This window comes from Neodiprion virginianus, chromosome 5, assembly GCF_021901495.1.
Source record: "Neodiprion virginianus isolate iyNeoVirg1 chromosome 5, iyNeoVirg1.1, whole genome shotgun sequence".
Classification (NCBI taxonomy): Eukaryota; Metazoa; Arthropoda; class Insecta; order Hymenoptera; family Diprionidae; genus Neodiprion; species Neodiprion virginianus.
In genome coordinates, this window is record NC_060881.1 from 26,326,700 (window position 1) to 26,354,451 (window position 27,752).

General features: G+C 38.6%; 1 protein-coding gene and 1 non-coding gene across 2 annotated transcripts; both read left to right on the forward strand.

The window, feature by feature from the left end:
* Window positions 1-7,898: 7,898 nt before the first annotated feature.
* Window positions 7,899-27,506, forward strand: LOC124306202 (bromodomain-containing protein 4). The gene is made up of 9 exons (XM_046766588.1): window positions 7,899-8,194; window positions 15,795-16,046; window positions 22,798-23,028; window positions 23,370-23,548; window positions 23,665-23,980; window positions 24,122-24,568; window positions 24,641-24,886; window positions 25,890-26,103; window positions 26,240-27,506. Exons 1-9 carry the CDS (start codon window positions 8,078-8,080, stop codon window positions 26,332-26,334), a joined length of 2,097 nt encoding a protein of 698 aa, XP_046622544.1. The 5' UTR covers window positions 7,899-8,077; the 3' UTR covers window positions 26,335-27,506.
* Trnal-aag (transfer RNA leucine (anticodon AAG)) lies at window positions 25,736-25,817 on the forward strand. Its single transcript has one exon. It is a non-coding gene; the product is annotated as a tRNA-Leu (tRNA).
* Window positions 27,507-27,752: the final 246 nt, after the last annotated feature.

A 27,752-nucleotide genomic window follows, 5' to 3' on the forward strand; every position in this document is an offset into this window, starting at 1 on the left:
TTAGCTTCATTTTGTATGGTTCGACAATTCAACGACATCTGTTATTCGTTGAAAGTATTTTTTGTTTTTCTTCTTTTTTCTGTACATAAACATTGAAAACTATATTATAATACCTAGTTAATTATATCTATATTCAAATCCAATGATATAATGATATACTAATTGCCCACAAACTCTCGACGGTTAAATTTGCGACCGTTCTTCAGGCTTCTAACTCGTCTCTTCTACCGTCCGAGTTTTCTAATTACCGTGAAGAACAAGCGGTCCGTCGGACTTGAGGTACGAGAGTATAAACAGGACGAATGACGACGCATCTAATGACTATTGCGTGTAAATCGCGTGCAATCAAGATAGTTCTCGTTCTTCAACAGCTGCCACAGGGAAATTGTTTGCCGGTGATTTAAGTACGTACGTTGAAACGTGTTTTTGTAGCGGTCGTTAGTTTGTCACCGAGCATTAGCCATGAGGCTTTTCACCCCGTAGGTGTGCGTTTAATTATTACGTTACTTTTTTTTACCCAGTTCCAGTATTAAGTCGAGTAATTGCAACGGTCGTTGAGAATTTAAAGGCAACTTGTCTTGCGGTTTTTACACTTCAGTGGTGTTCCTCATTCACACTAATCTTAATCGCAGGATCGCATGCCTATCGGTATTCCTGCATTGCAGTATTTATAACTTGCGGCATACCTCTCGACGGTTTATTTTACACCGCTGCCATTTTTCACTCTCATAAATCAATCGTTCGCAATAAGCATCAACGATTTCTAGTGTTCGCGTTTTGTCAGACTGAAAGTTGATAAATATATCATTTATATAGGGAGATAAATCGAAATTACATTTTCCTGTAGTTTTATTAGATAGTAGATTTGCCATCGTTTAATTGCTTGTGAAAAAAAAGTTACAAGGAATCGCCGAAAAATCGATATAATCTGTTCTGATTTGCAGGGAAAAAAATTTCACCTCATACATATTCTCTGAGTCAGTTTGAAAATGGATAACAACTTTACTAATTCGCGTTACTGATAATAACGTTCTGTCATGATATTTGATTGGCACCTTTAACCTTGTGTGGCTGCTGATCCATTTCGCACGGCAGGTACTAATTGCATGAATAATATTTGGCTTTGGATCAACGGCTGTTTTGCTCGGTGATCAGCTTGGTCCAGTGAACCTTGGTCTTTCTCAGTTCACCCACTTTAGGAGATTAACTAGAGAAACCGTAGCTGCAGAAGATTTGATAACTTTCGAAAGGAACGGTTATATCGAGGCTTTTAACGCCTCGATATCAACGGGAATCGCGTATATACGATGTATTCGTTGGGTCATTGGACTGATTCTGACGCATTCTCGTCACTCCAAGTCCGGGGAATTCTCTGTTTGTAGATCGGTCGATTCATACTTACTGTTGGGAAGTAATTTTTATTGGAATTCGTTTGGAAATGTTTTTTTTTAGTTCTCGTTCCGTTGAGCTTTTTTCTTCCTTATTCGTTTATCTGGTGGAAGTGTTTGAAAAAACAAATGCGTGCGTGCGTTAGGGGCAGAAAAAAAAAACCAAAAACGGTCACTGGATAATTGAACGTGGAAAAAGAAATCCAGTTCAAATTTATTTTCAGAATGTTCGATTCTTTGAGAATTACAACTTGCTAGAGTTTATTTTTATAAATCCAGAAATTTTTAAGGTCATATTCAATACTTATGAACTTATAAAAAAAAATCGGTGGAAAAATGAAGAATTTTTTTAACCGCAGATAATAATAATATCAAGATAGAAAATTTCGCAATACATACACCAGTTAGACGAGAGTACTTTTAATTTTATCTACGAATCTTTAAATTCTCGTAACACAATTGGGTGTTTCTGGGGAGATATACAAGGAGTAGAATAATGGCATAACACCGATAATAATTATCATTATCTGCTATGCAACGGCAGGATGCGTTGCATATTGAGGATCTGGTAGGATATCCTCACAACCAGAGAATCAGCGGCCTTTACGTCTAACCGAGTGGAAATAAACGTCTAATTCCGTTCCGAGGTACCTATAGTTGCAAGTCTTATTGTTAGCACTGTACAAGTTCTTCAGTATTTACTGGAAATCAATTAGTCGTACTCCGAGTTTGCAAAAATCACCAACTAGTCATTCCGGTTTTAATCCATATTTTTATTAACAATATTTCAACCTTAGGACGGTTTTATTCGTTCTCAGATAAGTAATGCAACTTTTATTCAATCATTATTTCTCAGAGTTTGATACAACGCCTATAACGTGAAAAAATCGGAAAATAATATGAAGAAATTTTGGATGGAATGACGACGTTTCAATCAATCTGAAACGTTGAAATAGTTTTTGTTTTCTAATGTTTAAATTTTATTCAGCAAATCTAACTTTGATAAATAACAATCTCTTAAATATCGAAAAATTATCAATAAATCGTATTTTCAAGTGCAATCGGTGAAATAATGGAATTTTGCACTAAAATAGATTAATTTCCGTAATGCAGATTTTTTCGAGAATATTATTTATTAAGAAAATTATGTCTGAATCTATAAGTCGATACTCTTACCATTACAGGTTCATTTATGAATAGAATTTCTTGAAATCGGTTGAAAACAAATGGAAGAAAAATGTTTATTACTTTCAATTGAAACAATGTGGCACTTCTTTTTAACTACTAAGATTGAAAACTGTAATAGATGTAGTTTTTCTCTTCGTCCCGCTGGTTTCAGACAAATTCACTGCATTATACCCATCTTACCCAATTTTCTGTTGTCCTTTTACTTTTCACCGAGGCGATACATATGTATGTACACTTGGGAACAACGAATCTCAGACGGCTGATTTTTTCCACCAGACAGTTATGTTGGCAACGCCGAAAAACCTACAGCGCCATAGTCGGCCGAGCGCGAAACAAACTCAATCTCAATAAACGTAACATAACCTATGATCGTATAATCTAACCTTAGAATACCGTGGGAATAATGACTTGTTCGATTGACACGTATTCTAAGGTTAGATTCGACGGTCATCGGTTATGTTACGTTTATCGAGATTGAGTTTGTTTCGCGCTCGACCGACTGTGGCGCTGTAGGTTTCTCTGTGTTGCCAACATAACTGTTTAGTGTAAAAAATTAGCCGTCTCAGATTCGGTGTCACCAAGTGTACATACGAGATACATAAATATATTTGACGCGACAGCCTTATAATTGAGACAGGAGACTGACATCCCGGCGTCAGTTTACGCTCGAGGATGAAATCTCTCATAGATACGGGTCAGATGATACATCTCTATATAAATACGTACAAGAAACCTTACATTACACGTTTAATGTGTGCATGTAAATTGGTGCTCGCGTAGGATAATTGCCCGCTAACTTTCTTCTGCCTTCCTATCTCCGTCTCCATATGTAGGAATACCTTTTGTGCATGGTTTTTTTTTTCTTTCCATAACCATCTTTTTTTCCGTTAATACTTGCGCGCGGTGTGTGTATAGAAGACCTGTGAGAAGTCAGCCAGGTATGGATATCGGAGAAAGTATCATCTTATCTTTTCAGACTCCGCCCGCGCTGGAGATTCAAATATTTTACGCGTACAATTTATCCGCGCATTGTCTCTGGCCGTTGTAATATCCGTGTTGGAAATTTTCACTCCTTGTGCAAGAAAACTGCACCGATTTTTATGCCGATTTCTCACAAAGTCGTTCTTCATTTAGTCACGTATTTGTGCCAATTTGTAACTGTTGACAAATTTCGTCAATCCCGTGGTTATTCTGAGGCCTGAAGATTTCAGAAATATTTTGAAAGAATGGCAACCGCTATGTAAGTCAATGCGCAAAACGTGTACTGAATGAATGAGCGAGAATATTCAATGACCACAAATTTTTATCAAGCAGAAAAGTAACTCTAATATTTACAACCTTTCACGGGGGATAGAAATAAATGAACATATATGAACTTATTTGTACGAATTAACGTCGCACATTGTGTCGAATTTTGATCGTCGGCAGTTTTTGAAAGTAATAGTGAAAAAATACGTTTCTCGGTTTTTTTTTCTTTTGTCTGTTTAGTCTTTGAAGTAAAAAAAGGAAACGAAAGTGACGATGATCAATTTAACAAAAGTATCCCGCGATTCATTTCTTTTATTTGAAAGTAAGGAGATGTGTGAATATCACTTAACTTTGAAATTTACTGCGGCTGTTTGGATTTTAAATACCCGTGTATAAATGAATGGGAAAATTTAAAGAACACTGACTGCAACTCGAGTTATCAACAGCGCGATGTTGGTTGTATACGAGTATTAGCTTTCTCATGCAACGTGTTCTTGAAAGGTTTTTAGCGATTTCACTTGGCGGGTTCATTTGTTTCGTTACAAATCATATATTGTACACATTTCTACATAATAAGCATATACATTCCGTGTATCTATGATGTGCATAATTACATACACACGTCCGTACGTGCATAATATAGCAATACACATTTTTTTTAAATCTTCTATTTTTGTCAAATCCGTTTCACACGCTCTAAAAGTTTTCAAAACGAAAACTGTTCGTCGTTTTAAGAAATTTCATTACTTCCTCGGAACTTTGTAGAACTTTTATTTTTTTCCCGTGTTACTCAAGTCACCGAAAAATTATGCTATCGGTAGGTCATTAGCGTCAAACAGAAGATCGGAACTAATGTACTGAGATAAATTGGTTAGGATGTATCTTGAGCCTGTAAATTATACTAACGCATTGGCTCTTCTTCGGTTGATAATTCATAATTATTAATGTACACGTATAGTGCAGATTCGTGAGGTAATTGGTCGGTTCCTCAATTTCTCGGCAAACTTTGAAGCTTGTAATCAGTTTGCACGTTATTCTCTGTGCCTAATAGCCGAGGATCAAATCTCTGGTGGGTATACTGCACAAGAGGGGGTCTGAAATCTGAGAAACCATTTGTGTCTACTGCGCGATAAAAAGGAGAAAGAAAAACGAAACCGCGCATAGCTGTAACTAGATATCAATTTTTACCTCACTTGGTTATAGACACTTACGTATGTACGTGAAGAACATTCTAGAAAGAATATTGCGGTTAGTCTCGATCATTAAACGTGAGATTGGTAAATTTTATGTTATTTACAGAACACACAAATTCAGTATTCAGTACACGAAACAAGACGGTATAGAATTCACTTCAAACTTGGCTGCAAATGAAAAGGTTAATTTTTAGTCAAAACCCGCAATCACGTTTCTGAAAATATCCGTGATAAATAAATTTTCAAATATGATCCCGTTCAGGGGAAATCCGTAATTACTCCAAAGAACCTATCAACGAAAAGTTGCAACGCTTGATTTTGAAGTGAAATAGCGAAAAAACGTGATTTCGTAAGTGACGAGCAGAAAACAAAAATGGCGAGTGTATAAACGAGAAATTTTTAGCCTACGAAGGAATATTTCCTGAACGGAACCGATCAGTTCTCATATCGGTGAAGTTCAATCGGCTCAACGTGGTTAGAAATTCAATTTGGTGAAAAAATTATTCTGGATCCATTCGTTTATCGACAGAGATTTGAGCAAGCGTTTGTCATGGATGGATTTGTTCTAGAAAATACAGTTCGCCGATTTCCTTTTGACCGTATAAAAGAGCGTGATAATAGCGGTGATATTTTTATTCATTTGTTTGTAGAAATTTTAAATTTGAAGAAGCATTGAGGTGTCGGAAAAAAAAAAATTTGCGATTACGCGGCAATTTTTTGTTTATACGATTCTTGAAGTGTTTTTGTTTCTTTGCAGACTTGTTTCTCGTTACGCAATTCGAATTACAACGAAGCCGGAGGACAAACGACTCTTGCAGTTTCCGTTCGTGTCCTTCTTTACATGTGTCTATAATTCATACGACACACACGTACAGTGAATTAATGTACAGATCCACCGATGATATGATTAACCAAATCCTCCTCTTCCCACGCGATTTCTATACATATATGTATACGTACGTCTGGTAATTGTTCGAAGGCAGGCAGCTGCAATCATTTTTATACTCGGATGTTGCATTGTTAATAAGGTGTATAATTCCGGGATCAAAATGAAAGTCGTTGACAAACTTTTACAACGACGAGGATCTCTTCCTCTTACCGGCAGAGGCAAAAAGTGCTTTTAGCAATTGAAGAGGTATTGCATCGATTAATCATTGCGTTCTCAGCTCTCTGCGCTGGTGAGAATTCTCTCTGCGAATTCTGCTCGTTGCAGGATCTATGATAAATTTATCTCGCTTCAAGTAAACATCAGAGTGATTCAGTGTTTTAGTTTATTTTTTTTATATTCACGCAGTGAAGTTTATAAAAAATTTTGTACGTGAATTTTTTACTCGGGAATATTTGAAGCGAAAAGTGTAAGAATCGCGAAGAAACCGCAAAGCGTATTTTTTTTCGGAAAAATATACAGCCCACGATCAGAGAAACTCGGCAGAAATTCGCACGGTCAAATTCTCTGAATTTCTCACTGTGTTTTTGTCGCGATTTTTTCCAGAGAAATTTGCGAGGAAATATTTCACGAGGGGCTTTCGATACAGTCGAAGGATCTCAGGGTACAGTTCGTAGAACGTGAAATTTGAAATTCTTCAAATTTTCCCGGCAAAAAGTTCAATTTTTTTTACTGTAACTATTTTAAAACGGTAATCGAATGTGCATGGTTTACGAATTAAACTGTAAAAATTCAACAGCTTTTAGTTACACTGTTTACTTTTGGCTTTCACAGAAATTTGTAGAAGAATTTACAAATATTAACAATATTCAAAGTTGCTGAAACGTCAACTCGCAACATTGTTGAGTCAGCACTGTCGTTGTTATTCACAAGATTGTGATAAAGTAAAAAATAGTTGGTAAAATACATTTAGTATCTGAAAGAACCAGATAATATCTGATCTTCAATTCGGTTAAGTAGTTAACCTTGGTCCGAACGCCTCTTCATCTTTAGACGGCGCGTCACTGGCCAAGTTTGCTGTAAAAAATATGACATCGAAATTAACAATTTTTGCGATCAATTCTGAAATTTAGCGTCAGGTATTGTTAGATTGACATAAGATAGTGCTGGATTGACATCAACAGTGTTAGCTTAACCTCGGAAACTGTTAGATTGGCATCGAATAGCGTTGGACTGACAAGAGATAGTGTAATGTTGACATTCGATAGCGACACGTTGATATCAAATAATGTTATATTGACATAAAATAGTGTCACATTGACATCGATTTAGTTAGCTTGACATCAAACAGTGTTAGATTGATATCAGATAGTGACACATTAACATCAAATAATGTTACACTGGCATCAGATAATGTGGTAATGACACCGATGTAGTTATCTTGACATCAAATAGTGTTATATTGACACGAGATTGTGTAACGTTGACATCCGATATTGACACATTGACATCAAATAATGTCAGATTGGCATCAGATTGTGTAACATTGACATACGATAGTGACACATTGACATCAAATAATGTTAGACTGGCGTCAGATGGTGTGGTATTGACATCGATGTAGTTAGCTTGACACGAATTAGTGTATAATTAATTCGCATCAGACAGTGTTGGACGGTCGTGTGATAGTCTTGTATTGACATCAGAATTATAGTCCCCGCAAGTCCTCAAAAAAAATTTTCCCTACAGTGAATTCGAACGATTGCAGTAAATACAACCGGTGGTTTCCGTGGACTTGCGTAAATCGGTGATGTACTGGTGCACAGGCCGTGGTCGGCCCGTGTCCTCGGTTTGTTGGTGGTGCTGCAGCAGCAGCAGCGGTTAGAAAGTCCATCGTCGTCGTCGAAGAGAAGGAGGTGGAGGAAGAGGAGGGGGGATTTAGTGGAGCGGGGGGAAGGTGAAGGGGCCCGCTAGGCTAGCGGCCCGTTACCGTTGGGCATCACACTGCTCGCCCAATCACCGAGTAATCAACTTCCTCCGACAGGGTCGTCCAAAAAATCATCCTCCGATAATATCACATCCTCGTCATTTCATCGGCACCCTCGTTCGGGGCAACAGTTCGCGGTTTTATCGCACCAACCACCCTATTCAACGTCCCCTAAGGAGGCCAGACCATGGACAAGGATCAGCCAGACTCCCTGGCCACCGTCGCCGTTGGAGGCAAGGAAATACCGCCACCCCATAGCCACTATGCGCCCAGCGAAGTCTACTCCACCACCGAACCACCACCGGTAAGATAAACCAGCACCTTACTGTAATTTCGGGTTATCGGTGACGTTGATGGATGAAGTCGTTTTTTCGTCGAACGGATAGCTCAAGACGTAGTCCTTGCAGTGTTCCTTTGACGGGATTCTCGTCATCTTACTTCGTTCCTCGTTCATTGTCTCGCATGTCAATTAGCATCATTTCATCTGCGCCTCGTTACCATTTCGAACTACCGAAGGACACGTAGGTTGGATTATGGCAGCTACGCGAATCTAATACCGAGTAGTGGAAAGTGGTCGCGTCTTTATGTCGTTGTTGTCATTCCAATTACCCACATTAGGACCTCGCGCTGTTATGAATAGAAATTGGAGAAATTATATTGTCCCGAATTGACTCGTCGATGTCACGTTTACTCACTGCAGTTATTGTCGTTACGACGGTGTGAGTCTCTTCTTAGTTGATTGTCAAGACCGATTTCACCTCAGGCGATAGTCACGGATATTACGAATTAGAAATCCTGGTGTATAATTATTGGACACTTCTATCTTCAATCTGGTATGCGTGTCGTTCCACTTAAGCTCGGATTTCGATCACGATTCCAGGTACTGCGGTATCGAAGCGAACGAGGTTTACCATTTGAATCACAACTTGTGCCGGGTGTCATTACGGTAAATGCCGTCCGGAAAGAATACCACGGCGTTATCGTGAACCTTTGGAATATTCCGTGTGCCCAGTCTTTCGACGAAACGATCCATCGGTGGGCGAAAGTTTGATGCCCAAGTTGTAGCCGCAACCGGCCTTCTCGATTTTAATCAAACGGTAGAAATCGTTAAATTCCTCTTCTCGTTAGGGGTTCCGAGTTTTCAGTCTTCTCTCACACCGGGTACTTATGCCCCAGTGGTTCGTAATCGGGCTTGCCTCATCGACCCTACTTTCCATCACGTTTTCACGCTGCATCGTGGCCACGACTGAGATCTAGAATAGAGAAAGATTGTTTCAGATCTAACGAAGAGATTGTCACGGCTTATGGCCTCGTTCGGAGAACCGCGATAGACTTATTTGGAAGTCAATCGTGGATTATAACCTGTTATTCAATTATTTTGATGTTCCAACGCGAACATTATGCGAATCGATCTCCATTCCTAGACAATTTTCGCAAATTCGTGACAATAGTTGAATTGCATGTTATATCGTCCGTTTCTATTATTGCTGCTTCAAAACAACACTCATAAATCATTCGTTTATCATTGGCTTGTACTCTGATACATTTCATCCTTTGGCACTATTCCAACATCCTCCTAAAGTGATTCGAGAAACATTCTGACATATTTCTGTCATCATTGGGGCCTAATGTTTGCGATACCGTTTGGAATTATTCTACAATATCATCGTTTCAATTGTTCGTCGTTTTTTTTTTTTTTTGCACCCGTCTCTTCACTAAAAACTGAATATAGCGTGCAAATTTACGGTCTCTTAATTAAAAGTGCACATAGTGGTATAATTTAACTAAAATTAGTCCAATTAATAGACCCCCGAAAAATAAAATCCACATTAAAGCATGCAGCTCAAACTTGGGAAGTACCGTAAAATCTCGTCATGCTGCAAATGATCTTTCGCCGTAACGCGTCAATAGTAACAATTTGTCGAAAGTTAAATTTCGAGTTTGCAAAAAGTCCCCGTTTTAGCCCCATTAACGCCAACGACAAATGCCCCGAAACAATGAAAAGGGGAGTTGTGGAGGGGGGGGGGGGGGGGAGAACGATTCCGTCTGTTTGTACAAACCGTGTATCACCCACAGCATCATTGTATTCGCCGTAATGCTGAGATAGTATAAAATTTGACCCCGATGTGGACGAGCCGTGCAGATCGTCGGCTGGTAAGAGGAGGACTCTCTGCTAGGAGATAGTAGGTCATCGCCTGCGAGTATATCTCTCTTCCTCTTCTTCGCCATTCGTCCATTAGTTGGCTGGGAATTTTATGCCGTACCCGGCAATGCTCACGTTTCAATTACCGATCCTCCCGCAGCTTGGGCAATAAATCGTAGCTCCGTGGATCGGGAAATGGATAGTTTTGCGGCTTCCGAGCGTGAAATCTTTTCCACTTCTCGTTGGGGCATATTGTTTCCGTCTTCGCGTATCTACTCTCATCATTTTGCCCCCGATTATTGTAACGAAGTGAAATTATCCTCGTTAAATTTTACGTACCTTTCTTTTTCTTTTCTTTTCTTCTTCTTATTTATTTCTCTTTACTCATACTTTCTTTATTTTACTCCGTATACGATTTCTGTAAATTATCCCTACGATTTCCCGATTTACTCACCGATAATATCACAGATCGTTGTTGAGTCGACCGGTTTCATTGATCGTCGATCGTCCTTCGACTTTCGGTTTAACGAAAGATTTTCATCCCATGCGTCGAAGAAGCTCTTACGTAGAAAAACACTGAGAGAGAATTTTAAGCTGAGTAAATAACGAGAGATACACGCACATAACGTTTGTCCGCTAACGAGGCGTGTCTGACGTGCTTCTTCCTTGCCGATCAACGGATCTCTTGTAATGACAAATTTTACAACGAGAAACGCTGCTGGGCGAAGCTAAGATACAATTTTTAAGGATCGGTATAGAGTGGAAACACGACGCGAGGTTCACGCTCTTTTACACATCCAGCCTCACAAGATCGTTAACCCTGTTCCATGTTCAACGAATCCAGTCTCTTCTTCATCCTCGCAATATATATCATTATTATTACAGTCATTATTACATCGACCTGTAAAAAAGCACATCTATACGCTACATCCAGGAGTGTATCAATTAAAACTAGAATTTCACTGTTAAATTTTGTCCGAAAATAAGGGAAAATGTTACGCGAACGAAAGTGAAAACAAAAAACGTTGATTACAAATCGATGATTTTATTCTACCTACGTGATGTATAAATTCGTTCAATTTTCAATTTTTTGTACCTTTCTCCATCTTTCTCTTTAATTTTCCACCATCATTTACCTCGTCCGATTCTTTCGCGATCGTTGTTAAAAAGAAGAATTTAGGATGTTTCAGCTCTGCAATCCACATGCATTATTTATATACCCGTAAACGGCGGGAATTTACTGCCATTTATAATCCTCACAATACTTGGGGAGGCTGCGTTTAGCGTATTAGCATTTAAACAGCACACTGTGTTGTGTTATTTCTTACGTCTCGTTTCCGCGGGACGTTCGTTGTTTAAACGCTCGCTAACGAGTAAAAATATTATCCTCAAATACCGCCTGCACCTTGTATTCGTTTTACGCGGATCCTTTTCACGGACCTTTTAAAACTTCTCTGCGAAACACAGAGACGTAACTACACGCGCATGTATTTATTATGTGTGCATAATGCTTTAGCAATTTTTCATTATGTATGTATACAGTGACGCGTTTGCACGCCGTTTGCATGTATATGTGTATATCAATGTTCATGTACACGCATCATGTTATTTAAATACACGTTCGAGAACGACGCAGGCTTGTTTTCTGCAGCGGATTCAGCGATTCTCACAAGCTTGTTTTGTTTTTATTTTTCTCTTACCTCATTTTTTCTCTTTCGTCGACCATTTTATTCGTCGAATAAAAGTAAATGTAATATAATTGTAAATTATAACTGTGTAGAATAATCAATCGATAATAAATAACAAATGAATAATGTCCGGAAATTTAATTACAATATTACTGTTATTCGTTATTAAATGCTGTAATCGTATCACACAGCACAGGTTTTAAATTTTCGGGCTTCTTAAAATGTATTTATTCGTTCATTTTTCCTTAACGTATTACGTATATTAAATAAGCTGTAAATAATTGCGATATTATATCTCATATAATCCATACGGTGCAGAATAATGATTATTTGGTCAATTATCCATAAAAATTGAATATCGAAACTTTTGTGAAAATATATATATATATATTTTTTTTTACACCTCGCTGTAACAGTTGGGTAATTTTTTTTTTTTTTTCTTTGTCACATTTTTGCACAGACACTCCGATATTGAAGAATAATTCTCATTTCCTGTTCCTATTCCTGTTTCAATTTTATTCTGTCTTTTTATCGTTGATTTCTTTCATTGTGCAACGATCTGCTTGATATACCTGTAATACCCGTAACTGCGTGTCCGCTTTTCGCGTTTGTATTACGTAAGGTGGTCATACAAAATCCCGGCACTGCGTATCACCGCGTATTTACTAATAATAATGTTTATTTTGTTCGATCGTTCCTTTTCCTTTCGCCTTTCGTTTTTATTCGAACGACACGAATCGCCGGGTATCTTTCAAATTTTCACCAAATTCCAGCAGCTTTTGCATACATGCGCATCCTCGTAAAGATTTCCATTTTTCGAACGGAAATGAAAAAAAAAGAAATATCACAGGTTTTTGTATAAAAACTTAGAAAAAAAAAAATAAAATAATTCATTCAAACACGGTACGTATTTCCTTGTCTCGAGTTTCTGGTAAAACGGAGGAACAGCGGCTGCGTCAAAATTTTATTGCGGTTCTTTTTTTCGATGAAAGAACGACGATTCATCGAATTTTAATACTTTTCGTGACATTTTCATACTTGTCGTTTATTGCGCGACATTTGAGCTGCTTAGATGTGCGGCGTCAATATCCTATCTCCATTTTGAAAAGAAGGATAAATCCGACGTGCAACGATTTCTCGATCGTCGATCGAATCCGGATAGAGTTATAATATTGGGTATCTCTTTTTCCTTGTTGCGTGTGTAAAGTACAACCGTATATGTGCGAAGAGCCGGAGGCGTTCATTCGATACGATTATATTACGGTATGTAATTTAGTAGCAACCGGAAACTGCTGTGCGGTAGAATATCCACCCGTTCCATCCTGTCCTGCTTCAGCTAATGCGTTAATCGATGATACAGCCTCCGTAATTCCGCTCTTCTCGCGACAATCGTGACGAAAAGAGAGGAAGAATGAAAACGAGTGACAAGAATTTTTATCGACAAAATTTTGATACTTTTTATTGATTTTAATACGAGATAGTCGCACATCGAGTGATTGTCCAGTTATTATTATATTTGCAATTTACGAAGCTAAATCTTGAAAAATTATACAAGAATAATAAATATTGAAATGATTAAAAAAAGCTTGGACATTGATGCTTTGTTTGAAATAACTTTAAGAAATTAGTAGATTCGTTCGATTTTACTCTACAATGGATCATTAATTTGTTCAGAATACTATCTTCTACAAAGTCCCCGAAGCGGATTTTCTTTTGTTTCGGTAGGTAATTCAATATCGCCACTCATTGATCGTAATAAATATCGACGCAATGTTGTGAAATAAAATCTTCAACGTTGCTAAAACGATGAAAAAAAGGTGTTTCAGCGAGTTTGTAGATGATAGTCATCTGGTTAAAATGAGTCATCGTTAAGTGAAATCGAACCAAAAATTTACTAGATTTTTAACCATACCGAAGCGATTTGACACGAATCGTCGATATCTACTTTGGCAAATCAATAAATATCAGCTGCTTGTGCATCGAACATCTTCTCTAGACGTCTGTGTGATATTGCCTGCCTGATAGCAATTAAATGAACTGAGAAAAGTTGGCTGGATAATATGAATGAAAAAAAAAAAATGCAACGAGGCAGCTATATTTATACACATGCCTACGTTCATACAGCGTAATTAATCAAAGCCTGTGAGCTATAATGTTCGTGGAGTGATTACGTGCGAGGAAATTGCGTAACTATTCGACTGTATACCTATTATAATACCTGTTTACGAAATTGCATAATTACGGAGGCAATTCGGCACTGCCGGACGGCTCTTTTGCGTACCTCGTACGGTATTTTAATGCAACTCCACGAATAACGAGGGATCGTTTCCATTCACCACGCGAATCACGGTGTAAAACAATTTCATTATCACAGGAACCGGTGGCTGGTTCTTAAATCACGTCACAAAAAAAAAAAAGTATTGTCCAAATCCGGCAAATATGTTTATTTAAGTACCTGGACGTTGACGGAAAAATTTAAAGACGGTTTAAATTATATTTTCATGAACGGTACTATGCAAATAACCTTTCGGAACACAAGTCGTCCGTATCAGAATCATTACTCGCCTGATGAGAAAAAATCTCACGCTTCTACGCAACAGCTGAGCACGAAATTTGAAATATAATAATAAGACAATATTAGGTTAAGTTGAAAAAATGATTAGTGAAACATATTTTTAAATTTTATAATTCAACTACTGAACATTTTTTGCGCAATGAAATATTTAAACAATTTATTTATTTATGAAAATTTGTAAATTCGGTAGACTCATTGAACGAAAAATAAAGTTTAGAAAATTGCACGTCTCCGTGAAGGAAATCAAAATTCTAATTTCTCTAAAATGTCTTTTCAAAATTTGCTCTCTGCATGCGTCAACAACTCAAAAACGGTGAATGAGTTTCTATTAATTAATAAATTAACGGTTGATCAGCTCGAGGCCAATGCTCAATACGGTCAATGACTAATAGTGACATCTCGATGTTCTCTGGGAGCGATGTAAAAGCATTCCATATATACATACATACGTATATATATGTATATATTTGTGCACACGTCTAGATGTATAGCTGAAAAGCGAATAATCAGTGAACTCTAACTCTGCGCGAAGGTTATTTCATTCCGCTAATTTTTTTGAGCATTGAACTATATACAGAGTGAATTGTTAACGAACGAATGATTTAACGCGCATGCGCCAAAGTTCGAGAGCAAGAGCATTTGTTTCATCAGGGTGACCAACATTTTTGAGGTTACATACATGGCGGCGATCTGTCATTTGAATTTAGGAATGTTGGTCGCCCTGATGAAACAAATGCTCTTGCTCTCGAACTTTGGCGCATGCGCGTTAAACCATTCGGTCGTTAGCAATTCACTCTGTATATATATTATATATGTATGTATAATAAATATACAGAAGCTAGCTGAGAATTTTTTAGAGTTTAATCAGTCCGTTTTCCCAACTATATACGCGCAGTAATATACTGTTAAGAAAATGTCCGATATTTTCCCACATTTCGCATACATTATTCAATCACAGCTTTTATTTCATCACTTGTAACATAATTTACAACTAGATAATGTATTATAAGGATCCCACACTGCAGAGCTTCGAAGGCCTCGGCTCAGTTGTTTACTAACCGTGACAACAAGTCAGTCCTGTCATGGCAGGCAGAACAATAAAATATATCCTTGTTTGCCGGTGTTCCGAGTGTCTCGACGCAGCTGATTTATTCGTGTACCATTTTTGCCACTTTTCCCTGTCGTTGTTTTTTTTTTCTTTTTTTTTTCTTATCGTCGTCTTATTTTCAAATTCTCTGTTTCGATCATGGTTTCCACAAATTCCAATAACGAGCTGTAACAAAATTGTTCAAATTTTCGAATGTTCGTTTCCTCCCCCCCTTCCCGTTTGGTCGCGTGATTTTATTTTCAGAGCTTTTGCAGGTTCTCGATTCCGATACTCCAAAATCGTAGAATAATCGTGCTTTGTTGACGCGTTCTTTCCTACACCTCAAACTTTCCCAACCCCAACAATTATTTAAAAATCATTCTGACGCCGAAAAATGTTTTTTACTCGCAGGCTTACATGAGGCCAGGAACGAAAAGCTCAGCGGTTCAAATCGCTCGTATCGCAGCCGTAACTTTGATCGCGATGTCCGTTGTTTTGGGCTGCTTTATTTTGGCATCATCCTACGTTCAGGCGCGCGCTTCTTGCACCCCGGAAGCCATCGCAGCTCTTCAGGCTGAAATGAAGCTGCAGCAGCATCAGCAGGATGCCTCTCAGTCCCAGGGAGAATACATCAAGCATATTCAGCCGGAAGCTCTGGTGCAGGTACGTCGAACATTCTTTATTTTTATCCATATGAAATGCAGAATGTATCGAAAACGATGATGAAAAGTCTTCGTTACTCTTGTTATTATTTGAGGATTCGTCGGTTGGATAACGACAAGCCATATTTATATCGCCAATTAATTCTTATAATTTATTTGCAAACTTTAATGATGTAAGAGGAATCGTTATGGATATACAGGAAATTTATGGGAGGAAAATTGAACTGAATACGATGTGTAGATTTTTTTTTTCTTCGTCATGTCTATTCGATGCTAAGGAAAGAAAAATGATCATTTGTTACTATTATACTGCTGATGATATTAATCAATGGTCAAATTGTTTCAAATTTTTGTTCGCTTTTTCCTGTTTGGATCAGGAAAATTCAACGAATGGATCCCATTTCTTCAAAGTATCATGTTTTAAACGCTGGAAAATTCTTTCAGCACGTAAGTTATTCCAGCTATTGTATGAATAATTGCCGGATGCAATTGTCTCTGCGTTGCTACATGCCCAAGGTTTGAAAGTAGAAAGCTTAGAAAAAGAAATCTTATTTACAACTAAACTTGCTGTACGTACAGGTATACAATGAAAGGATTTTTAGTAAAAATACACTAAAAAATTACGAATATTTTTCAAAAAAATAGTTCAATTTCTGTAACAAATTACAATTTTAGTTATTCATAAAACACAGAATTTTTTTATACATAAAAGCCCGAAGCAGAATAGTGCTAAATTCAATTTAAATTTTGCCTAATGTCTTTTAGTATAGATGTCTCTCTAATTATACTAATTAGGTTCAGCTAAATGGGATGTTTTTAGCCATAAGAGATTCGATATTGACAGTATGAACTTATCAACAATCTGCGTACGTCAGTAATACAAAGTTTCGGTATTCGCGGTTTTAGCGATTACTTTTAGCAGCTTTAGATCTGCGTGTGCATTTCGCGTCTGGGATTTTTCACTCGCGATTTCTGTTACATTAGAAATTAGTATCAATTCGCTGATAAGGATATGAAGAATCTACACGTATTATAACGCCATTAGTATATATTTAGCCAGGCCTAATCAGTTCTCAAACTCTGAAAGTATATCTCGCGTACGGAGATGAACAAACAGACGTCATTATTAGCAGGAAGTTGACCTAGAGGTTCGATAATAACTCACGTTACACACAGCATTCGACTCTCGTGAAGAAAAATTCATTCGTTCGCCATTCCCTTTATTCCGTCTTACAATTGACTCGATGATTAATTGATTATGTAATTTCTTGGTGTGATTTTGGTTCTTTCATTTTTTTTATAAAAAGTTCGAATCCTTTCAGAATTTTCACGCAAAATAAATATTATCATTCTCACCTACGATTAATTCACAGGGTTTAGTTAAAGGAATGCTAAAAATACACGTGATCGTTGTGATCGGTAATGATCGCAGATTCATAAACCTAGATCAGACAAGGCGGTACCAGGTTGTGCTCAAGGTGAGCAGGCGCGACATGAGGTTACGTAATTCGAAATGCATGTAAGAAGTAGACACTATACTTTATTCTATGTTACACCTACACACACACTATTCATGCACATCGTTATTATCTAAACCTATTTGCGAAACGGTGTGATTATTCCTGTTTCCGATGAATTATTGCGATCGAGAGATAGATGAAGAGAGAGAGAGAGCGGAGAGGAATCATCGTTATTTAAATAATTAGGGAATCGATGTACTAAAAAATAACTAGAAATCATTAAACATCGACGAAGTTAAATACCTGTCAACTGCAATTTAATCCATTGAATATGACTGACTAGTAATTGATCAACTAAATTTGTACCTTCATTGTATTTAAGTAACGAATGAACTGAATAATTGGATACGAAAATTAGTGAATAACCAAAATGTGTCGCTTTCATACACTTTGACAATAATTGATTGGGGTGAATTTTGACGATATCGAACAACTGAATGCGATACAAATGACGGAATAACCGAAGCGTTAGAATAAAGCGAAAGACATACCGAAAAAAAAATCCCATAAACTATTCAATATTTTGTAAAATTAAATATAGGTAGTACATGAGTACTAAAATACTATAAAAAGATAAGTAGCCAAGCAAATTTAACCGAATGACTGAGCAATTTATTGACTATTCCAGCGAAGTAACTAATCAATTGACTACAACTACGAGTAACTTAAAACACTCCTTAAGAATATAAATATTTAATTTGTCATAATATGTGGTTATTTTATACGTATACATACTGTGCGTGAGATTCGTAATTACTTTCAAACGTCACCACAGGTTGTACTTTCTAATCCGTTGTGCACAGTCATGGTTTATTATTTTTACGAAAATTAACAGACAGTTGAGCGGTCGTTGACATTTCATTCTGTAAAACTAATACAAGAACGTTGTTGTTTGTTTATAATTACTGTTATCTCGCAACGTTTTAGCTTTGCTTTAATTTTAACGTTTTTACACTGCATCTCACGATCATTCTGTAATCATTGTCTGAATTGCTGATAGTTGTACGGTATCAAATTGAATAAGCGTAGATTCGAACTTCTTCAAGAGAAGATTTTCATCCCAGCGACGTCACGCCAATTGCAACGTTATTTACCAACCGAGAAACGAAACACTGCATCGGACTTCCGGTATTATGCCGCTTGTCAAACAGGAAACAGTTTTCTCTTTAGGTTAACCCGCTTTTCGCGTTTGTCTATGACAAATTTCACCTGCAGCGTGTGTTAAATTGACTAAAAGACCGTTCAACTCGTTTAATATGGATGTAATTGGTAAATTGTAACGCAGGACCTCATTTTGAGAATAAATTTTGAAAAATTCACAAGATATTGATAAAATTTAAGAGACTCGAATTTCCAGTCAAATTGGAAGCTATTCCTCTATTTCAAAGGTATCAGAATTTCAGAGACGTTTTCGCAATGTTTTCAAATTTTCTATATTGGCATTAAAATACTATTATTTTTTATCGGAGAATTTTACCACTACTTTTTTTTCAATCATTATATTTTTATTAATTTTATTACGAGGTTGTCGTATATTGAATACTTATCAAATTATTGTGCTCGCAACGTACGAAGACTTTTCAAAAAATACAAGCATTAAAAATAATGAAAGTAGAAAAAGAAGATTAAAAATTATCTTATATTATCCATGCTTCATTTTGAATCACTGTAAAATCGTAAAAATTGTACAGATTCATTCGATAATACTCAACGATAGCTAATTTTATTCAGAAGACTATATTTTCTACAAAAACCCCGGCAAAAAATTTCCTTTTATTTCGGTAGTCAATTAAATACTGCGAATCGTTGATCATAATCAATATCGGTGAAATATTGTAAAATGGAATATTCCACGATGCTAACATGGGAAAAAAAATATTTCAATGAATTTGCAGAAAACAGTCCGCTGAATAAAATGACTCACCGAGAAGAGAAATCGAACTAACCTAATATATTTTAAACTATTTTAAAGCATTTTGAAACGAATCATTGATATCTAACTTTTGCTTTTACCTCTAGTAATCTATACACTCGGTATTGTCCGAGAAATATTTGAATTTTCGACAAGTATTTATTTATTAAATATTCGATGTACACTTTGGGTCAGTGATACCGAGATTTCTAATTTCTTGGACAAGTCGGTTAGGTTGGCGATGCTGAATTTGCCCGCAGCGCCATCGCAAACATAACATAACCTATGACTGTCGAATTTTTTATTTTTGGGTTAGATTCGACGGTCATAGGTTACGTTACGTTCACAAAGATTGAGCTTGTTTCGCGACCGGCCGTCGGTGGCGCTGCAGGCACATGCGGCATTGCCAACCTAACCGACTTGTCCAAAAAACAAGTCGTCTCGGAATCAATGACCCCGAATATTCGACTATCTGGCAATAAAATAGATAAAAAGTATGAATCTTTGGCAAACCAGCCGGCTTGGTTAACCTCCTTGAGATCCTGTTCAGAGATCAATTGAGAACTCTGATGGATGCAAGGGGAGCGATACAGTTAGGCTGTAAGGCTAGCAGAGAAAACTTAATAAACCGTTCACTTCTCGGAGCTATGCCGTGAGTATAACCTACTTTTGCACGACGATCTCCGCGAGTCCATCCTCGGCTCATCGTGTCTAGTGGAAGAAGCAGTAGCGTCATCTCCGAGGAGATCGTGCACCGCGAAATGTCGAGAGAGTTTAAACTTTCCACCCACACACATCGGTACTGTATCATATTATTCTTGAAGAATTATCGCGTGTATACGTGCGATTTCACGCTCACGTACCTCTTCTAGATTCTTCCTCTTCTCCGTAGTATTCTTATTCTTTTACTCTCGCCAATAAGGAGCGCACTTAAACCTCCTTTACATAATTTCTTTTTACCGCCGCGAGATTTTCACCACCGAGTGAAACTTTCCACGATTCAATATTATTCGTTGTTTGCCTTTTGTCTTTCGTTGTTTATTTATATTGTATATATTCTTTTTCTGCACAAATATCTGCTATGCGGTTTCTACTATATGTACGTTCGGTTCTATCACGATTTAGAAAGTCCTGTGCGATTTATGTTGTTACCAACGAATCGTAATATCGTTATCCTGATTGTTAGAAATTCCACAGAGCTGTTAATAAGTGGCCGTGTTTTTTTTTTGTCCTTCCGAGTTTCGGAATCGCTAGTTTTATTTTTATCTCATCAGTTTTCTTCGCGTCAAACCGGTAAGCTGGTTTTTTTTATTTCTTGTTCAAATTCACCTCGTTGAAAAATTGTTATACTTACACTGTTTTCCAACTTGAGATATGCATCCGGTTTCATGAACATATCCAAGAAGTATCAAAATTCAAATCGGTCATCGTCCTAAATTACATAACAATTTTATTTATTTCTCATCGAATCCCCTTTTCTTCGCTGCGATTTTTTATTGCAATTTTACAACTGCACGCAGCTACGCGTTCGTGCGTAATAGCTGGATGAAGAAACACCGCCCGAAGGCTTCTCAAGTCGGAGATTTGTGAAACTGCAGTGCGTGTAAAGCGAGTAAAACGTTTCAAAGTTTCACTGTGCAAAACGACGACAACCTGTATACGCTAAATCACAGTATAATACGCGATACAGCTGCTAATGGTAGTTATTTAGCAAATAGAATTATACTGCATGCTGCAATGCGGCGGTGTAAAAGGAGGCGGAAACTGCGGAAGTATCGGGTACCTTATACTTCGTGGCGTACAACTTTCTTTAGAAATTCATACCGTAATGCGTGCGGTACAAGAACGGCGAGACATGTACATCGTAAATAAAACCCCAGAGACGTGTATAAATATGCGTGTGTGAATCGATATAATTCGATCACTTGTTACAGTATAAGGTTTAAAATTTTAGTATACGATCAAGAATCTTGACAATGATTATACCTTAGATATTTGAAAAAGCTCAAACATTTCAGAAATAAACGCATCAACAGAATTATTATTCAGACGTCGGGATTGGAATTTATATCGATTAAGTTGATGAAATTTTGGTAAAATTATTGTCTGCAGGTTTTTTGTTATGCGAAAAAAAAATTATATAATCGGATTCAATTAGATTTAATTACAGCACGAAATTTAACCGGGTTACATGTATACAACGGCATAAGCGGTAACGATATAATTGCTAACGATAATGACAAAAATCAATCGAGTCGGTCGCGTATTACACTTTATACACATGCCGGTTTGAACAATGTAACGATTTTTGTATAATTGCATAACAAGAGGCGTACTCTACGAGTGAAATAGGAAAATCGGTATACCGCAGAGATAACCGTGCGTAACTTTGGGAATATCTCATACAGACAGAGACCTATACCTCATACATACCGTACGTATAACGAGATGCAGAGATGGTTATAAAGTCGGGGATCGAAGGAACAAACGCACGAGGTCAGTGACTGCGGTACCACAAGAGTCGGAGAGGCCAGGCTAACTGGAAAGTTGTCACTCATACCGATTCCCCGAGGAACATTCTCGTACTCGGAGACGTTACACGACGTGTAAAATTGCACACTGACGTCTCCGTACACACAGAAGCCTCGTAAAAAGAACGCCTTTCTCGCGACGCTCGCGTGACGCAACGGACTCTAATTACCTCCTCCTGCACAGCAGCGGCTCGTCAGATTATTGCGATAATAACAATGAATATAGGTGTATATGTATATATAAGGCATGACGGAGGGGAAGCAATCGGACAACAACGAAGACGGTGACGGCGACTTAAATAGCGGTAATGCCCATGACGATGTCGGCGGTGGATGTCGAAACACTTCGATCCTTCGATCCTGGGACGATCCGAGGTGCAGCAACCTCTGCCGGAAGTCGCGAGCATGTTATATTGCACATCGTATAAGCCGCAATCTGATTGTCATGTGGAAAAACTCCGGTTAGTCATACCTGGGTCATTACATTCGTTCTTTGGTGTAATCACGTCGCATTTGAGGTAAACGTCCGGGACTTGTGCCGCTTGCATTCAAACCTACGTATAAATATACCTTTTTTCATGGCGGAACATCGGCTTTGCCTAGATTGAGTGAAAGCGGGCGAAGAGTTGTTGCTCGTGTCGTTGACGGGATAAAGATTTCTCGGAATCAATTTTCGACACTTGTAGATACATTGTCACTTTGGGTCAACTTTAGAAAGCAATTATAGCAATATACTGGCGCTCCAATGAATCGTTGCTAATGCAGGGTTCTCTTTAAATGGTTTTTCAGGACCATGTCGACCCGACTGATTCCCTGCAGGTCTTGACTAATTCGGTTGAAACCGAAAAAGAAGTCCAGCCTGACACCAAAGACATGAAGGTCCAGAAGGACGAAAGCAGCAAAACTGCTGAGAGCAATGACAGTAACGATACAGAGGAGGAGGACGACTACGATGACGACGAGTTCCCACCTGTTCACATCAAGCTTCCACTTCAGTTGGATCTTGACGATATTGCAGGGGTAAGGAAAATGTGCTCAATTTTTGTCAGCTTTCCTAGTGTAGCGAAAATGAGGATCGAGGTTACTCTGGCAGAAGACTCGATTCAAGTCCAATTTCAATGAGAAATAATTGAGAATCAGTCAGCTAGGCCAAAAATGTAAATTTTGACAAACGGTAGAAAAGGTTGGCCTAATTTAGGTGAACGTCATATTTCAAAAGTCCTTAGGTGACCTCTTATCGTTAGCACCAATCTTGCAGACATTAGAACTTTCTCCCGAGTCCTGTTTTCTCCTTTTCTCATTCCGCGGGTAATTCCTTTTCGGCTTTGTAATTACATTCTCACGTATCTTAAATTTTACAGACTCTGATGCAGCAGGTACGTAGCCGCGTTTCTTGCGTCGTTGAGCGAAAGAGAGCCGGCGAATTGACCGACGGATCGAACGACAACAGCATCGACAACAGTACCGATCCTCAACGCTTCCAGAAGCTCCTTGGAGAACGCATCGCCATATTCTGCGAGTCTGGAAACCCCCAACAAGAGTAAGAACGACTTTAATTTGTTTTTTATCCGAGCCAAAACTATCTGAGCCTTTACCACTCCCGTTTCACCGTTTCTCGGCCGATTTAACGAACGCAAAAACCGTCATTGGTTCCAGAGCTCAGGACCAAGATATGATGACGCCGATAATAGTGCCTCTCGGTACCGTCCAGATCCCAATCCACCCACAGGATTCCAACGCCTTCAACCAGTTCCAAATCCACTCCCAGTACCAGGTCCCAGACATGCAGCAATTGCCCTTGAGCAATCCTCGGGGACTGAACCACATTCCTCCCGGTCTTCTACCACCCGCCTTCCGAGGTCTCCCTCAACTCACCGTTGACATGAGGCCCCCGCGCATGGAACCCCTGCGACCGTTGATGGGCCCCCAGAGACCGATGATGGGACCACAGCCTCCCATGATGGGCCCCCAGGTGAGCGTGGTTTCTTGACTCGAAATTTTGAATGAGAAGTTCTAACCGGAAGCAAGACTTGAACTTAACCACTTTTTCACTATTTCGCGAATAGCCTCGTTTCTATTGATGAAATTGTAACTACCGTCATTTTTATTCCAGGTTGAAATGCGTCAAATCCCAATCGAACTGCGCCACTTCCCGATGGATCCGATGCGCGGAATGCGTCCCCCGATGCCGCCGCAGCCACATGAGGAACAGCAGCCACCGATGATGCCCTCCCAGCCCCGTCCGATTCCAGTAATCCACCCCGAACACATGCAGATGTCACGTATGGTGCCACCGCAGCCCGAATCCTCGAACAACCATTTCGCCGAACAGGAACAGCAGAGGCCAATGATGACGCCAATGATGCCACCACAGGAATCCAGGTCACCGATGATGCCGCCCGCTAATCCTGACTCCGAACGCTCTTCCTCACCCTTCCAGGGAATACCCATTGAGATCAGGAGAATCATCCAGCAGGTTCCACTAGAAATCAAGAACATCATTCAGCACATCACAAGCGACTCGAGACCGTTCCCGGTACCAGAAGGACAGCGAAGAGAGGTGAGGAATGATTGTGAAATTCGATATTTTTAGATGACTCGAAATGCTTAACTTTTTCCCTTTGCTTCTTAGGTTGTCCAGGAATTCAAACCATTCCCGGATGGCGCTCGGCCAATTCCTCTTGGACCATTCCCGCTTCCAATTGAGGTCAGGAACCTTCTTGAGCACGGTAACATCGAGGGTCGTCAAGAGCAGCAAACGGACAGCAGCGAGGAACAACAGCAGGATGCCAAGCCTTTCCCAGGACCGGAAGATCAGGGCGAGGAAGCCGAAAGAAACTTCCCGGTACCCGTCGAAGTCCGCAATTTAATTCACCAGGTATAATGCTACTGTCAATTGCCTGAGAAATTGCCATCACTCCTCCCGTAGATGCCGAATAGCAGAAAGTCCGAATAGGGTTATTGCTTTTTATTAAAAATTGATTGTTCAGTTGAAAAGAAAATGGCTTTGCTGTTTCTCATTTATTTATTTGCTTATTCATTCTAACTAATTCCGAGAAATCTTGTGTTCAGCTAACGCCAGAACCGTAATAAAATGTAAAACCTGTACCTGCAAAAACGTCGATTTCACGGATATATGCTGAGACACAGCAGTGACGCAATGAGAAGCAAGTGCAAGAAAACTTCCTTACGCGATTCACGGTATAGAGTTGTTTTACGCCTATAATTGTTTGAAAACAAGCCATCTAGAGACGTGAAATTCTTGTCGGGCCTGAGGGCTTTCAAAGAACCCGGGGAAAGTACGACGCTACGGTACTTAACACATATGTATTTGAAAATCAACTTATCGTGGAGGAACAAATATACCTAAGCACATGACTCGCACGACGTAACGAACCGAGGCCAATGGCCACCGTTCTCCGCGCCGCGGTCCACCTCGCGACTTCGACACCTTCTTTCTCGGCCCGAGCGTTGACTATCCGAGAATTTAAGGCATCGGGACTGTCCTACTCCGTGAGGAAACGAAAAAAGCTACGCAGCGTCTATTTGAACGAGGCAGCGACATCACGATACGCGCACGAATTTTCCCGCCACAGAGTCGATGCCGCCGCGCATTTAGAAATAGAGTCAACTCGCACCGCCAAGCGGGGTTCGATAACTGGCCTATTTTCGACAAATGACCCGCGTCGCACTCGGGTTGAATCACCCGAGGACCACTTTCACTCGAGGTAGCGTGGCCGAGCGGTCTAAGGCGCTGGTTTAAGGCACCAGTCTCTTCGGAGGCGTGGGTTCGAATCCCACCGCTGCCAAATTTTTTTTCTCCCCCCCTTAACCTTTCGTCACCCGTTGTCGCTCAACTTTCCGCGCATTTCGGTTCGCAGGTCGTCGAAGGTCGAGCTTTCCCCGTTCCACGGTTTCCCCTTCCTTTGAAGCCCGTCGAATCTTTGGAAATTCCGGTCGAGGCACGCACCGAAGTCTCTGACGACCAGGCGACAGAACCAATGAGGGACGAGGAACAGCGAGGCCGACAGGAAAGCCTCGATCTCCAAGCGCACCAATCCCAACAGGAACAGGACATGGAAAATCGTCCACATTGTTAGTACCATTTTATTTTTTTCAATAATTATAAGATATGAGAGAGTATTTTCTCCATACCCAAAGCAAATTTATTGCTTATCTTCATTTCCTTCGAATTCCTTGATTCGTTTTGATAATTGTCTTCCTCTTCCAGACGTTCAGCCACGTTCGGTTCGCTCGATTCCAGAACCGTTCGCCCACCGTCGTGAGAAGCGCGTACGTCGCTGCGCTTGCAACTGCGCTTGTTAAATTTGCAGATGCTTTCGAAAAAGCTCCGTTATTTCCGGTCAAAGGATCGGCATCAAAGAAGAACACGATTCAAGGTAACGACGGTTGGCGCCTTACGCACATTGTGAAAACGAGATTGATTACAAATTTTGATATTTACGGCTAGATAACGGTCACTATTATCATTTGTGTAACGAAATTGTATCGAAATTATCAATTCTTTATCACACCTAGCGCAGAATAAATGGTGAGGATTGCAGTTATGAATATATATATATATTTTTTTTAATCACCGTTTAATCAACGTACGTTGAACGAGCCTGGATTTAATCAATTCTGATGCCGATTGGTTAATTTTTTTTCGAACGATCTTTCGATATCAATAAGATTAACATCAAGAAATAAAATAAGTAAAAAAGTGTAATAGAATTGCACACAAATGTTTACGATAAAATAATTATCGATACAAAGTGTGGTGATCGTAAAAATATCTTCGCCATACGAAAAAAAAAAAAAAGAAAAGAAAAACGTGGATACAAAGTGATACTTTAAATAATTTTTGTACAGTTGAAGAGAAGAATTGTAAGAAAAGAGAGAAAAAAAATAAACTCCGAGAAAAAAGAACGATATATATATATATATATATATATATATATATATATATATATATATGTATACCTTACGCCGATATATACATATTGCATATAATTATTATAGAGCATTATTTTGAATGATTTGCTAAATTTGCTTCCTAGATTTTACCCATGAAATCTGTATGAACACGCGTGTATAAAAGGTGTATGTGTCTTTCAGATCGGCGCTTTGTGCTTTTTTTTTTTTTGTTTGTTTTTTTCCCCAATATTTTTCGTGTTATTAATGTCGAATAGATGCTATTCCGTTAACTTAAACCATACGTAATATACGTTTCAACGACATATTATAAAAAATGAAAGAATAAAGACAACTATTATATATATATATATACGTAGATAAAACTGGTGCCTAAAGGATAACGACATCATGCGGTCTTTACCGCATTTACTGCAGCGTGTACATTTTTTTTTTCTTGATTATACATATATAATATGCATAACGGATATGTTATATTTTAAGGAATAATGGACACTTTACTTATCTGTATTATTATAATTTTTTTTTTTTTCCCAAGAAAATAAAACACGTAATTGGTTTAATATTTTTCCTTTTTCCTCTCGTTGTTAACGGTAATTGTATCGTTTCAATTTAACTCTAAACTTCTTTGATTATAATCGAAACATCCGTCCTCTGTTTATAACAGAACTGTAAGTAATACGCATCGGGACGAATAACGCGTACAGTGATAATTTTGCAACTGCATACAAGATTTACAGTTTAGCTTTGAAGTTTATGGAAAACTTCGGACCGATTATTGCAACTGTCCAGAAAAGGATTAATTCGTA